The sequence below is a fragment of the Marmota flaviventris genome, chromosome 14 (genome assembly GCF_047511675.1).
Source record: "Marmota flaviventris isolate mMarFla1 chromosome 14, mMarFla1.hap1, whole genome shotgun sequence".
NCBI lineage: Eukaryota > Metazoa > Chordata > Mammalia > Rodentia > Sciuridae > Marmota > Marmota flaviventris.
In genome coordinates, this window is record NC_092511.1 from 12,560,392 (window position 1) to 12,575,387 (window position 14,996).

The following is a 14,996-nucleotide window of genomic DNA, read 5'->3' on the forward strand; positions in this document are numbered from 1 at the left end:
TAAGTTCCCTATTGTCATAACACTAGCGAATAAGACTGTGCAAGGACTTTAACTAGGCAGTATAGATTTTAGAATTTGTATTCTTAACCTTTAAGCCCTTTTGCTTATTATAATGGTTAAAATTTCCTTAAATCTCCCACTGTAATCATACGTAAACATAAGTTAATTAATTAAGATCCATTAAGTCCCAAGTTCTCAATTCTATATAGGATGATGGAGCACAGTGAATTAAAATACATCTTTAATAGTTACACAATTGTTCTACTGATACAAAACAATAAAAAAATGAAGTAAAGTTTATTATCAACAGAGAAAAGATATTCTTACAAATTGAAATTTGGGATCCGTAAGAGACATTCAATCTTTCAATTAAATTTGAAACACATGAGCTATTAAGAGCATTGAAAGATGAACATACTAAGAACAGTAGGTACTGAATCAATAAGTTACTGAAGGGAAGCAACTATAGTATTCTTAAGAGTTTTTAGTCAGTCCTAGGATTTCAAAACAAGTCAACACCTTTATATGTTTTATACGTCTTCATGCATTAATTCAACATGTATTTGCTGAGCACCTAACTATGTGCAAGGTGCTATTCCAGACAGTAGAGAACCTTTAGGCTAGACATAAGTATTTGGGAGTTAGGGATAAAGTGTTTTCTCTCTGCATAAGAATCTAACCTATGCTTACTTGTTTATTTCCATCTCTGATCCCTGGTTTCTAAAACACGATCCTTAAAAACAAAAACAAAAAACAAAAAAGCTTCTCATGGAGCATAGCTTACATTTTGTTAAAGGAAAATATAAGGAAAAAAGGAGGCAAAGGTTGCAACATAATGCTTGCTCACACACAAAAACAGGCAATAAAAACCTCACTGGGCAGACATCTGAGCAAATGAGAGATTCATGGGGAAGAACAATTGCAAAGGCTCTGAAAAGTACATAGGAAAGACCATGTAGCCAGTGCGCAGTGGCAGACTAAACAGTCAAGGAGAACCCTTATAGATTCAAGAGAGGAAACACGGTGGGAAGGCAAATCACATGGGCCCTTGATAAAGGAAAGAGATGAAGTTTTATGGTGCTTTGTACAGAAAAATGACAGGATCTGACTGCTGTCCTAAGACTGTTGTGTCAGATAACCAGAATTGACTGCAATATTCAAGTGAAACATGAGGATGGCATGAACAAGAATGGAAGCTACAAGTATTCAGACTCTGCATAGATTTTTAATGTTCAGCCAACAAGGTGTGGCATAGCTGAGTCAAAAATGATGGATATTTGGCTTGGGAATGGAAAAATGAAAAGGAAGGGATTATAGGAGTAGGTTTCAGGGTGGAAATCAGGAGTTTGACTTTTAGACCTGTTACATTTGGAATGCCTAGGGACATCTAAGTGGAAAATTCAGAAAAAAGAGCCAAGTAGAGATGTCGTTCGGTAATCGTATGTATTTAAAGCCATCAAAATGGGTGAGTTCACTTCAGGAGAAATAATACATACTCTAAGGAGAGGTATGGAATGCTGATATAGTCAGAGGTGAGGAGGAAAAAGCAAAAATACTAAAACAGAACACTTGGGGAATTAGGAAAATCAGAAGTGCATAGTCCTGGGCACCAAGTGAAAAATGTGTTTTAGGAAGAATGAAATGATCAACAAATCCAAATACTGCTAATAATTCAAGTCAGTAAATATAGTAAAAGCTGATTATCAAATTCAGCACTGTAAGGTTTGCTGAAGCCTGGCACTTTGGCGAGTACCTGTAATCCCAGCGACATGTGAGGCTGGGGCAAAAGATCAAAAGTTTTAGGCCAACCTCAGCAACTTAGTGAGTCCCTGTCTCAAAATAAAAATATAAAAAGGGCTAGTGATGTAGCTCAGTGGTAAAGTACCCCCGAGTTCAATCCCTAGTACAAAAAATAAAGACAAAAGGACTGGAATAGGTTCAAGATTAAAGGGGAAGAAAGAATATGGAGATACAGACATCTGCTTTTGCAGAGTTTTCCTAATGAAGGAAAACAGAAATGAGATACTGAGAGCTAAATGGCCTTATTAGGAGAGAATTCAAGTGGAAGGAGAAACAAGTGGAAGCAAAGAACAAGGAGTGGATGCTCTAGAAAATGCGAAGCAATATCAATGGAACAAAGTAGAAACCAAGGAGATAACGGAAAGGGAAGAGGAGACTATGAGAGGAGGAGGCAGTAGGAGATTCTGGTGAAATCTGAGCAAGCACATACCATCATTAGATGGAGCTGCTATAACAGTTTGCTCTACGGCACCAACTTGCCACCATGCTTTCCTTTTGCTATCCTTATGAGGGATTTACTTCATAATTAATTATGTTACAACTAATTACATTACTATCAATTGGAGGAGGTTGAAAGATGTTATAAAATTAGTTCAGAAGTCAAAGCAGAAAAGACATTAGCAATGAGATGTCAGTGGAAGGCAACAAGGAAAGGATACTATGAAACGGGCTGACCACACCAAGCTAGGTAGAAAGCCTGAAGAAGACACAAAAGGCAGAGGAAAACTATGCATAAAATTGAAGGTAGCATATGGGCTTCACTGGTAAAAGAAGTTCCAGGACAAAATAATTTTATGATCCTAATTAGGCTTTATAAAATCACTTAATAATGTCATTTCTAATAGCTGAGTAAAAGGAAAAATACCATAATCAAATTTAAAGTACAGGAAAAAACATGCTTAAAACCTGGCACATTTTTAATGTCTACAAATGTAAGAATATATTAAGAATACATAGTGAGAATAAGAGAGGAGACCATGAACATAGATGGCAGAAGCACCTTAATGAAAGGAGTAGATGAAGAAAAGCCTACAAAATAGGTCAAGAAGCATCTACTAGGTAGACCAATCAAGAAAATGGTGTCATAATAACAAAAGGGGTAAAAGATTTAAGTAAGGTGTATCTAATAGTATCTAATGCCTAAGTAAATATATATACAAAAATATATATGTATTTCCTTTAGAGATGGCAACAAAAAAATAACTGGAGAATATAATGAATATTTTAGGAGCAGAGAGTAGTGCCTCAAAATACTGAGTGCAAAGTATACCTTAGGAAGAGTCTGACCTATGTTTAAAGAGATAAGAAGTCAATGGAAAGTGTGTGGCTGAGGAGTTATTTTTTAAAAAGAGTTCACAAGTCAAGCAAGAAAGTATGTGATTCTGAGCACAAACAGAACAGCATTAGAGAGAAAAAAACACGTCTTTTATTGAGAAAGAGGTAAGAGAATACATGCAGACATGGTTATGGGTGAGTACTGGAAGGATATGTAGCCCAGCAGCTTTTACTATTGCTAAAAAGAAGTGTCTCTCTTGATAAAAAGGGGAACTATATAGTTCCTGACTATCTGCTTCCCTGGGAGCTAGGCATATTGCTAGGTACCTTCATTATCTAATGTAAGCTTAAATGAATGAAATGAGTCTTAATTATCTGATGCATGCAGATATTCTACTAGTATTTCACTATTCTTTTTTACATTAATATAACATGTCCAAGTTTTAAATTTAGCATTTGAATCACAATTTACACTGCCAAAGTTATTTACACATACAAAAATAAATCCTTCAAAATGTGTGCATGAGGCAACTAGAGTTGATAATATTAAATATATTCAGGACTCTTGTCAATATCCTGTCAATAAAAAGAACTAGAATCTAACTTCTTCCACTAATTTCAACAACTCTGTGCTTCAGCAACCTACTCTTGAAGTCAAAACATGGATTTAGTACCACCAGTACCTCTTTTCATTAAACTCTAAATTTCTGTCTTACCACAGCTTTCTATCCCATCCTGCCAGACTGATGTCAAACCTGCTGCCTAGTCTTATGCAGGCTGACCTAAACATTTTCCCCGGACCTCGCTTTCTTTGAACTATTTTCTCAATAGCATCTTCACTCCTTCCTTCCTCTTCTTCTGTCCTAAAAACCTTTATTATAGTATTAATCCATCAGGACACATTCTCCTTTGACATCTATAAATAAACACACATTAATAGTGAAAAATCCTGCAGCCTCTGGAGGACTTTGATTCAGCTCCCTCTCAGATTTGTGGTAACTAGTCTAAACCCTTAATCAGAAAATCCCCAAGCCTTCCACCCAACTCCTGAGATCCAGTTCTCAGCATATGAACTCACCAACTTCCAAAACAAGGGATATCGTACAACATAAACTTAGCTCACATTTGCACCCCTCAAATCCAACACGTTATAAGCAACTGGAAATCACATAGGCCAGAAAACACAGTGTGCGAGCAGGGCAATTCCAGGCATTCCCCTTCACAGGGGTCCCTGTGGCAGTTCATAGAGCAATTGGTACAGCTCTTCCGGACTATTCTTTCTTGGTTCCAAAATGACAGTGCAAGTTGAAGAATATTCCTCACAGAAGTCACTATCTCTCATAACAACTTCATAAGTTCTTCATAAGGAAAATAGCTGATTATAGGAGTCGTCATGCATACCAGGTGTGCCAAATTCTCCCAGTCCAGTCACACTAACCTGTCATGGGTCATTTTTATCATTAAATAATGTTGTCTGGTAGCACAAATGAAATTTCATTTTTATCAGGTTTTAGAAACCTGGGATCAGAGCTGGAGATAAACATAGGTCAAATTTTCAGGAAGAAGGAGAAAACACTTTACTCCTCACTCCCAAATACTTATCTATAGCCTATAGTTCAAAATCAACACTTCAAAACAGGACTTTATGTACTTTTGACAAATTTACTTTTTCCCCTCATACTTCTCTCTAAATCACTTGATAGCATATCATTCAGTTAGTTATTCTAGCAAGAAACCTAAAAGTCATTCTTGATTTTTCCTTCTCTTCTAATTAATAAGTCTTACTGATTTTGTGCCTTATCTCTCTTTTAATCTATTCCCTCCTATAAAAATTCCAAATGCTATTTTTTAGGAAAATAATTTACAATGTCATGCCTTCATGCATCTTTCACATAGTATTTTATTTACCTAGAAGGCAATTAGCTTTTTCTGTCACTTGACAAACTCACCAGTTAAAAAACTGAGCAGTTATCATCTCTTTTCTGAATTCTTCCCTGACCAACTTACATCATATGACTTGATGACTTCTTCATTTAAACTACATATGTATCTTATCCAATTTCATCAAAGCCCATAAAGAATTTTTAAAAAGACATGCAAATTTACTCAAATGTGCAGAACATGGCATTAAGCTTATTAAAACACACACTCACACACAAAGGGTTTATAAGAAAACATGGAGATGGGAAATGAATTTTAAAATGGGATCTGAGAATATACAGATAAATCTTTTTTCTTTTTCGAGACGGGTTTGGCTAAGTTGCCTATACTGGCCTTAAACCACTAGACTCAAGGGATTCTTCTTCAGTCTACTAAGTAGGTGGGCCTACAGGTGAACACCACTGTGGCTGGCTCACTGACTGGCCAGTAGTTAACAAATAAGTCAGTTCAGGTATTGTGCTTTTGAGGTTTGTTAGGGTCATCGAAGGAAAACAAAGCTTTTTATAAATTCTGTAAATCACTTTCAGAGTTTAATTGTGGGTAAGGAATGCCAATGTTCCTTCTCTAGGATCCCCTCTTAATTTGGCTAGGTCTATACTAGTTCCCTCCTTGGTATAGTTTCTACACCATACAACTTCTGTGTCCTTGAACTCTCCCCACAACAGACTTCAGTAAAAACCTCAACCTTCTTAAAGAACCTCTTATTTATGTTTCTCCAATGCCTACACTGAAAGTAGAGTGGTTTGATGGAATTTTATAAATCCATATGGTTAACATTAAAAGCATTAACTCTTTCTTACATTGCACATGATTAAGTAAAAAGAGAAACAGGATTTAATTTGATTACCTGTGTCTTACATCATACATCTCATTCCGAAATTCAGAAACTATTATCTGTGGCCGTGAAGTCCCTGGTGGATAAAACCTTTTCATCAGTGCCTGAAGTACTCTTTCATCAGCATGGTTATGGCAACAATAGGCTTGGAGTAGTCCTTTTAAACAGGATTCAATAGCCAAAGCATGCTCGGGGTCCCGAAGATGAATGCAAGCTCCTAAAAGTGAGAAAATCATAGAGGGGCTCAAGATACTTATTTTGAAATATTAATATAATTTTTTTATAATTCATAAATGACTTAATATTTTCATATAAAGCTGCTTAAATGATATTGCAGATCTTATTTTATCTCAGCTGAAAATACCCACATACCCACTGGATACCCTAGGGAGGAAACACACCAAATCCTTTGAATAAAACCATCCCACGCTAATGTACGTCAACAGTGGCTTTTCTATGTAAGTTTACATTTCTGCAACCCTCATTGGTGTTTTGAATTTAAGCCTTTATTATTTTCTATAAAACTGCTTTGATTTTTAGATTTCACTGGGAAAAAAAAGTCTCATCCACTAAAATGGATGCTATTATATAAGTACATATTTAAATGAAGAGACATTACTGCCATGGTTAAATGCAGCAGCTTAGTATTAAAATGTATTTATGTTTATAGCATCATTTTTACCTAATGGTATACAGAATCCGAGATAACTCCCAGGAGAACTTGATTTAGAAAAATTCAAATGTCAGGTATTTATGAAGATTTTAAAATTGAAAGAAAATTTAGAAATTATGATGTCCAGCCTAAACAGAAAACTAAGATAAAGGGGTGGGAGAGAAAAGGAGGGGGCAGGGGTTAGCAAGGATGGTGGAATGTGATGAACATCATTATCCAAAGTACATGTAGGAAGACACATACTTTATAAACAACCAGAGATATGAAAAAAATTGTGCTGTATATGTGTAATAAGAATTGTAATGCATTCCACTGTCATTTAAAAAAAATCAATAAAAACAAATAAATAAATACAAATAAAAACCTAAGATAAGTCTTTTTATCAGGGCTACATAAAATTCAGGTGAGTGTTCTTTTCACTATATCTTGATGCCACTGGATTATCTCATTAATCAATTACATCCAAATTATTTTATCCAGCTATTCATTTTGGGAAGGAAAAATAAAAGAACCAGACTATTAAACTATTAAGATTCCTTAAGTTTTCTTTCTCGAAAGAATGTTTAATGTTTTATGCTTTACAGGTACAAAAAGAAAGCTATAAAATTTAAAGTGATTTTATCATTATTTTAAAAACTAGTACAATTAAAAGTCCACACAAAACTATATACCTAGCCTATAATCCAAGCAGCTTGGGAGGCTGAGGAAGGAGGGTTGTAAGTTCAAAGACAGCCTCAGCAAAACTGAGGTGCTAAGCAACTCAGTGAGACCCTGTCTCCATATACCTAGATTCAATAGACCCCCACCCTTGGTGAAGACAGAAACTCATTCCTAATGTTTATTATATCCTCACTAAATCATGACAAATACCTAAAGGGCCTACAGGTTTATGGGTAAAGTGTCCCCGTCTGTAAGCTTCATCAATTGCCTCCAAAAGAGCTGGAACATGAGAGCCAAATCTTTTCAGTCTATCAGTTTTACTATCCTTCAGTTCTTTCAATTGCCTCTGATTATAGTTCAGTGCATGCTTCACATCTAGTTCTTCGCCCCTAAAAAATAAAAGTAGAAAACCAGAAGAGACAGTTATACATACTGTATAAATATGTGACAGTTACATAGAAACAGTTATTGGTATGCCCTTAATTCTTATATACCATTGAATAACCCAGATACCCTAAAAATGAAAGGCAGAGTTTTTTATTTGAAAATAAATTACACTACAAGACAAAAGTTGTTGGCAGTCCTCAAAACTTACTATGAAGAAAATGTTGCAAAAGTAATGAACCAGGAATCTAAAAAACTGTCCAAATGTACAAATTTAAGAAAAGTCTTGGAAAAGTTATTTTAAAAGATCCCTTATTTGAAAAACAAACAAACACCCCAGGATTTCTCTTCAAATACAGATTAAAGCTATATAAAAATTGAAGTAGTTGAAAAAAATTATTTTAAGGATGTTGCAGCTTACCTAATTTTAGTATATTCTTCTTTATCCTTTTCTATGGCTTGTTGAAACTGTTCAATCTCTTGATTGATTGAATTTTCCTGGTCCTGTAAGGCCTTTACTCTGTCTTTTAACCAACAAATTTTTTTTTGCCTTTCCAACCTCTCAGGTTCCAAAGACTGATCAGTGCTAACAATAAAGAAAGAAAAGTGAAAACTGTTACATAAAAAACATTTTAAAGGCATAAGCCAATGTATTAGTTACACTAACAATAATACAGAAAACATAATACTCCATTGCACCTAGATTACTTTGTCACAAAAGTATTCATGAAAACTACAAAACAACTACCTTACCTTTTTTTCAGTTCTTCAATTCTTTTACACAGCTGCTCATCATCTTTCTTTAATGCTTTATATTCATTTAGAGAACGGTTATATAAAACCTAAAAAAAAAAAAAAAAAAAAACAACAACAAAAACTAAACATTCTTTAGTAAAACGAAAAAACAAGTATTCCATTCAAGTCTACTGCTGTCAGATTTTCAAATCAGAGGCTAACTATGCACCAAAAAACATTTTTATAATAAAAGTATTCACAGCCACTTGAAATAACTATATTTTTAAAGCATAGAAGCAACACAGATTTTAATGCAGATATACACCCACTCTTAAAAAACAGATGAACAATTCAAAAAAATAGATGAACAATCTTTATATTCACTATGCAGCTTTACTTTTCCGGGTCAGAACATTTTCTCACCTCAGCTTCATTATAGGCCCTTTTCTTAGCAGTGACATCTGCTTTCAATGCCATACATTCTGGTGCTCGTGCATTTGTCTCCTGACTAATCTTTTCTAGTTTATCTTGAATATCCTTGTATTTTTTCTCTGCTTCATTAAGTCTGACCTTTAACAAAAATGACATAATTTGAGTATATCTCATTTTTCATCAATAAAGAGGAAAAACTCAAAAAGTTATACAGTTTACATACCAAAAATAAATTTAACTTCACGAGACACTAGGTAAACAAACGTAATTATATAAAATACTAAAATGTAACTTAATTTTAACTCACAGTTATCCAACAAATATGCTAATCACCTGGGGATACAAGTATAAAACAATTGTCTTCAAATAAAACAATTCATGATAAACAGCTTAAAATGGAATCTTCTAGACTACAAAGGACAAGATATGAACAAATCTGCATGTCAGATCACTCTGAAAGCAAGTGGAAAGCACAATGGTATTTAAAAAAATAAAGGAAAAGGAAATCTTAAGGGACCAAAATGAGATACTGATAATAGGCATGGACTAAAGAGAAAAAACTGGTGAACTATTTACACAGGAGTCACCAATATTCTCTATGAAAGGCAGACTTTAGGTGGTAAGGGCCATACTTCTGTACTTCAGACGTTATGGGCCATAGGGTCTCTGTCACAACTATTAAACTCTGTCATTGTAACATGAAACCACCCAAAGGCAATATGCTGAAGAATTATGGTTTAATAAAAATTTTAAAAAGACTTAGGTGTTACATGAACTAAACATGATTCATGATATGAACATTCATTCAAATCATTTTAAGTTAGGTTCTAAACAAAAAGTTTAAAGTCTGATTTAGACACTTTTTATTTGAAGACAGGATCGAATCAAGAGGCACTTAACCACTGATTCACATTCCCAATCCTTTTTTTTTTTACTTTTGAGACAGTGTCTTGCTAAGTTGCTCAAGGTTTCACTTGCAATCCTCCTGACTCAGCCTCCCAAGTCACTAGGATTATAGGCATGTGCCACCATACCTGGCCATGAAATACTGCAGAAACCTTCAATTCAAAACTCATTCTACTACACTGTGTACAACCATAGAAACGTAAAGTTGTGCTGCAATTGTGTTCAATGAATCAAAATGCAGTCTGTCATATACACCTAATTAAAATAAAGAAAGAAAGAAAGGAAAAACAAACCTCAATTCTACAAGTGAAAATCAGGTGTACACTTTGTGAAAGGCTTTATGTAAAGGCTGGGAAAGATATAGATAAAACAAGATAGTCCTTACCCTTCAAAAATTTGTCATTTACTGTGAAGATTTTTGAAGAGTGCTGAAATTATTAAGTGGAGCAAGGTTTACCAAAACTAAATATCATCATGAGAAAAAGAGGTATCCAACTATTTCTCTGACTGGGTTCCATAGTTACATTGAGAGATGTCTAAGGAGAAAAATACTTACAGAGAAAATTTCAGAATATTCTCTCAGAAAATCTGAGGTGAGAGATGTGGGTATGGTCGAACTTCCATTTATTATCTGAAGAGGGTAAAAGAACCTCATTCCAGAGATCACTAAGTAAATGTACTATCTTCACCATTTCTATTGTTTTTGAATACTCAATTATTACCTTTGATGGATTAATGCCATAATCCTTAAAAGGAAAGCCAAGTGTGGTGGCACAATTCTGTAATCCCAGCAACTTGGGAGACTAAGGCAGGTGGATTGCAAGTTTGAGGCCAGCCTTGGGATTTAGTGAGAATCCATCTCAAAATAAAAATATAAATTACTGGGGATATTGCTCAGTGTTTCAACCAACTTCGATCTCTAGGCCCATGGGGAATATATTTATGGTCTTCTTAGATTTTAGACAGAATACTTTTTACATGAGCTTTTAAATTTCAGGTTAAAATTAATCTAGCCTAATAAGTTATCTAACATGTTTCTAGCTATATGAAATCCTGACAGGAAATCTGGGTTCTAAGATCTAAAAATCAGTTCCCTTAAAGTTCCATTAGCAATCTCTGGGCATTATTTTCAGTTCTCAGTTCTTATACTTCTTGAGTTAGCTTTGATATCACTCTATCATCTTGGTACCTCTCATTTCTCAGGTCTTTTGTGTTTCAACTCCTTAAAATGAACCCAAGAGTGAAAGCTTCATGTTCTAATATCTCTCTGTCATGTCCACATGCCTGAAAGATATGCAACCCTAGCCTCAAACAGGTTGAGATAGCCAAACACAGTATTTTTTTTTTTCAAAAGATGGTTATCACCATAGTCCTTGGAATGAGTGTAGGTCTACTTCAACTGAACAAGAAATTCAAGTATAGATAAAATATAGGTTTAAACTGCCACTTTTGTAGGCCATAAGTTATCTAATATCAGCAATCTCACAGGATTTAACCTAATACACCTATATAAAAAGATTTAACAACCTGTTGTTCTTCCATTTTCCTATCAAGTCTAGCAGCACGATCTTCTCCAATTTTGATATTATCTCTGATAGCATTCAATTGTTTTTCAATTTCATTGACCTAAAAAGAAATTATACAGCAAATCACTGAGACTAGCAGTCCCCAAATATACTGCATATGTTACAAATATATGTGAATAATTAATTAGGTGAAAATTACCACTGCCCAAGCCATTTCATGTTTCAAATACTCTAAATTAGTCTTCATTGTACTTAAGCCAGCGATACTCTGAAAACGTTCTTCTTTCTCCAAACACTGGCGCTTTAGTTCAGTAAGTCGCTTAAAATGAGAGGGGAAAAAAGGATATATTTCTTAATAACATTAAACAAAAATTTTTTTACAAATTTATTTATTTTGAAAACAATGCCTATACAAATACTACATAAAGATTTGTTAGAAAATTACTAAATTGAAAATAAATGTATTTTTGGTTCTTTGGCATATGTTTGCTAGGTGCAATAGTTTTGCTAATTTCTGCACTAAAACTTGGGCCAAATATTCTTCAGATGAAGACAAGCACAGGAATTAAAGGTCAAAACTACACAAGTATAGATAAGTGCCAAAATTCACTGTCCCATTTTCTCTCTTTATTCCATATATGAAAGATAGGCTGATTTATCCTTAAAACATAATCAGTACCCATTCCAAAGATAATTGAAAAATTAGAAGCGATTTATTCCTCAAAATATTTTTCATAAATAAAATCACCAAATATCAAGTATCAAGTCATCAGATCAGCTTGTGAAGGGCTTCCAGACTTCATATTCTGTGTACCTGATATAGTCTTTCCCCTTCATTCATGCTTTCCATACCCTACAAGAGCCTTAACATTGTAGACCTTACTTCCCCCCATTCAATTCACTTTCCCTTTCTCTAGGATAATTTTAATCCATTATCACTCTTTTCAAATCTCATACACAACTGTCATCTAGCTCCCTCACTCATTCTCCCTGCCTCCAGCTTTAGAGAATATAAAAGACAGACAGGAACTCCCTCCTACTTCCAATAACCTAATCTATTAATGTAAAGCAGCCCTACTGCAAAAGACAGGGGGCTTCATTACACCTAAATCCAGCCTCTATCCCTGCACAGATTGGACTTCATCCCCTTTGACTCTCAATGGTCTAAATCCACTGATTTTCAATTTTATCTTTTTATTCTTCTTTCCACTTGACCCTCTTCATTAACTCCTTTCCATTACTTTGCTTTAAACTTTATATACTTATTTTTTGAGAAACAAACAAAACCACCACTACCCATCCCTATCCCTACCTCTTCCTCTAAAATTCTTCCTTTTTCAACCAAATTTCATCAAAATTATCTCCATCTTTTCCATTTTCTCACATTTTCCAGCTCCACAAGTCTGGAAACTGTTTTCCCCCTAGTAATGAAACCTGTCTTGCCACAGTCATCTATAAAGATTATTGTCATTGAATACAGCTCGTTTTTGTCAATACTCATAGTATCTGACCATATATTGCATAATCGTGACTTAGTCAATCTCAATTCTCTCTTCCCTTGGCTTATATGGATTCCATGACCATTTCCATGGCTGAGACTTGGATCTGCCTTTCCTCTCCCCCTCAGCAATCTAAATTATTCCTATGACTTAAATAGTATATTGATAACTGCCAAATAAAGGCCAGAGTTGATATCTGTATTCTTCACATAATATGCAACTTTCCATTTTACAATTTCACTTGGATGTCACATTAGCACTTCAAAATCAATGCATTCAAAATGATATTGTCTTAAAAACAAAACAAAAAGCAAAAGAAAACCAGCTCCTCTTTCCAAGTTTCCTGATTCAATATACTCTACTGCTGAAACGATTAATCTGAAAGTCAATCATCCCTGATACTTCCTGTCTCATCTTTCCCCTCCATGCCCCACACATCCACCCAAATCATTTCAAAGTTCTTCTTCCTCTCTACGAACAATGATACCTTCTTTGTTGATCTCCCTACATCTGTTCTTTCCTTATTGTAACTCACTCTCTTCTATAGCAGAATCTAGAGAAAACAGAAATTTAATCAATTCATCCACTTTCATGTCTTCCACTACCGGTGAGTTGTACAAGGCCCCACATAATCTTGACCTCTTATCTCTAACTCCTGTATCCTTCATCCTAGCTATTCTATAATTCTTGCAGTTTTTCAAACTGTAAGGAAAGCATCAAAGGCTTTCTAGCCCACCACTACCATGTTATTTCTTAAAACACCCTTCCTTACTCTCACCATCTTTTGCCTGGTATTATTCATTCTGCGGTTCTCATTTTACATATCACTTCCTCAATAATTCCTCCCTATTGCTACCAACACCCACTGACAGCACCCTACTAAGTGCTTTTTACAAACTGCCAAAGTCTATAGCTCCTTTGGTAGTGCTCATCTTAATCATATCATTTACTGTCTATATTTCCTACTGAATGGTTAAGTCTAGGACCTCAAAAACATTGATATTAGTTTTGTCACTATATGCCTATGGACAAAACACAATGCTATGTATATATATAATATTTGCTGATAGAATCATTCCTAGTTCCAACTTTCATGTACTATTTCTTGAAGATTTAACTATTCAAATCTAGAGTTTGCGATTAAGGGGCATTTACTCAATTAGAAAAACATTTCTTATTAATTTTATGCAGGCAGAATTCTGCTACAAGATATAGGGAAGAATTTTTTTTTTAAATATTTATTTTTTAGTTAGACACAATATCTTTATTTTTTAATTTATTTTTAAGTGGTACTGAGGATCGAACTCAAGGCCTCACACATGCTAGGGGAGTGTTCTACAACTTAGCCACAACCCCAGCCCTAGGGAAGAAATATTTTTAACTACTGAAGACAAAATATACCATGAAGAAAGTGGGTCTTTAATCCTAAGTATCTCAAGAAACAAATTCCTTCAAAGTATCAATTTATAATTTTTTACAATAATTATTGTAGTGTATCCTATGTGTTTTTTTAAAAAAATGCAAATATTTTCCTTCCCCAATAATGATACATAGTCTAGGAGAATGTGCTGTATTAATTCTATGGGTTATAGTAGACCCTTGCACACCACATAATCTAGGTGTGAAAGAATGATATGGAAAAAAGTAAACTTGATTTCTTAGTTTTTACTTCTTGAACCACACAATTACAATTATAAACCTAAGTTAAAATATGCATTTCTTAAAATTTTTTTAGAAGCATAAGTCAGTCATTAGTAAAATTCTGTCTCACAAGTTCAAGCTAAAAAGATGCTGAAAGCTCAACTAGTTTTTAAAACTAAACAAAAGAACAAGATATGGAATCATGTAAAACAGGTGGGATTCAATGTAGTATTTAAATAGCTAAAATGTTTTAATCTTATATGACTGTGAGGTGTGTTATTATTAGACAGAAGTATATTCAGAAATATAAAGAAAGTATAAGAGCAAAATATAGCTGATGTAAAAATAAACTGAAGTGATGGTTGACAGAAGTGCTGTGTTTGGATATGAGGTATCCCTCCCCAAAATCCTGTGCTAACTCAGGAGATGAATTGATTACTTTCTGAGCACTCTAACATGAACAGCAGGTGAATCCACTTGATGAATAATTTTAATGAATTACTAGGTTTTAACTACAGGTATGAACAAACTGTAACTGAAAGAAGTAGGTCACTGGATGTGTGCTTTGAGTATTATATATTTTGTCCCTGGTTCTTCCTACTGAATGTCATGAGGTAAACAGTTTTCCCTTGCCACATTCTTCCACCATAATGTTCTGCCTCACATCAGGACCAGAGTGATGGAGTCTG

General features: G+C 34.4%; 1 protein-coding gene across 2 annotated transcripts in view; it reads right to left on the bottom strand.

Moving 5' to 3' along the window:
* The window catches only part of Smc6 (structural maintenance of chromosomes 6), a 71,909-nt gene that overhangs the window by 31,987 nt on the left and 24,926 nt on the right, over window positions 1-14,996 (bottom strand). For both annotated transcript variants that reach the window (XM_027937780.2, XM_071601354.1), the window contains exons 9-15: window positions 11,367-11,486; window positions 11,169-11,267; window positions 8,727-8,873; window positions 8,322-8,410; window positions 7,990-8,154; window positions 7,395-7,573; window positions 5,864-6,068 (exon numbers count right to left, since the gene is read on the bottom strand). In XM_027937780.2, the coding sequence (XP_027793581.2) occupies window positions 5,864-6,068; window positions 7,395-7,573; window positions 7,990-8,154; window positions 8,322-8,410; window positions 8,727-8,873; window positions 11,169-11,267; window positions 11,367-11,486 (1,004 nt within the window). The remainder of the gene's footprint in view (window positions 1-5,863; window positions 6,069-7,394; window positions 7,574-7,989; window positions 8,155-8,321; window positions 8,411-8,726; window positions 8,874-11,168; window positions 11,268-11,366; window positions 11,487-14,996) is intronic.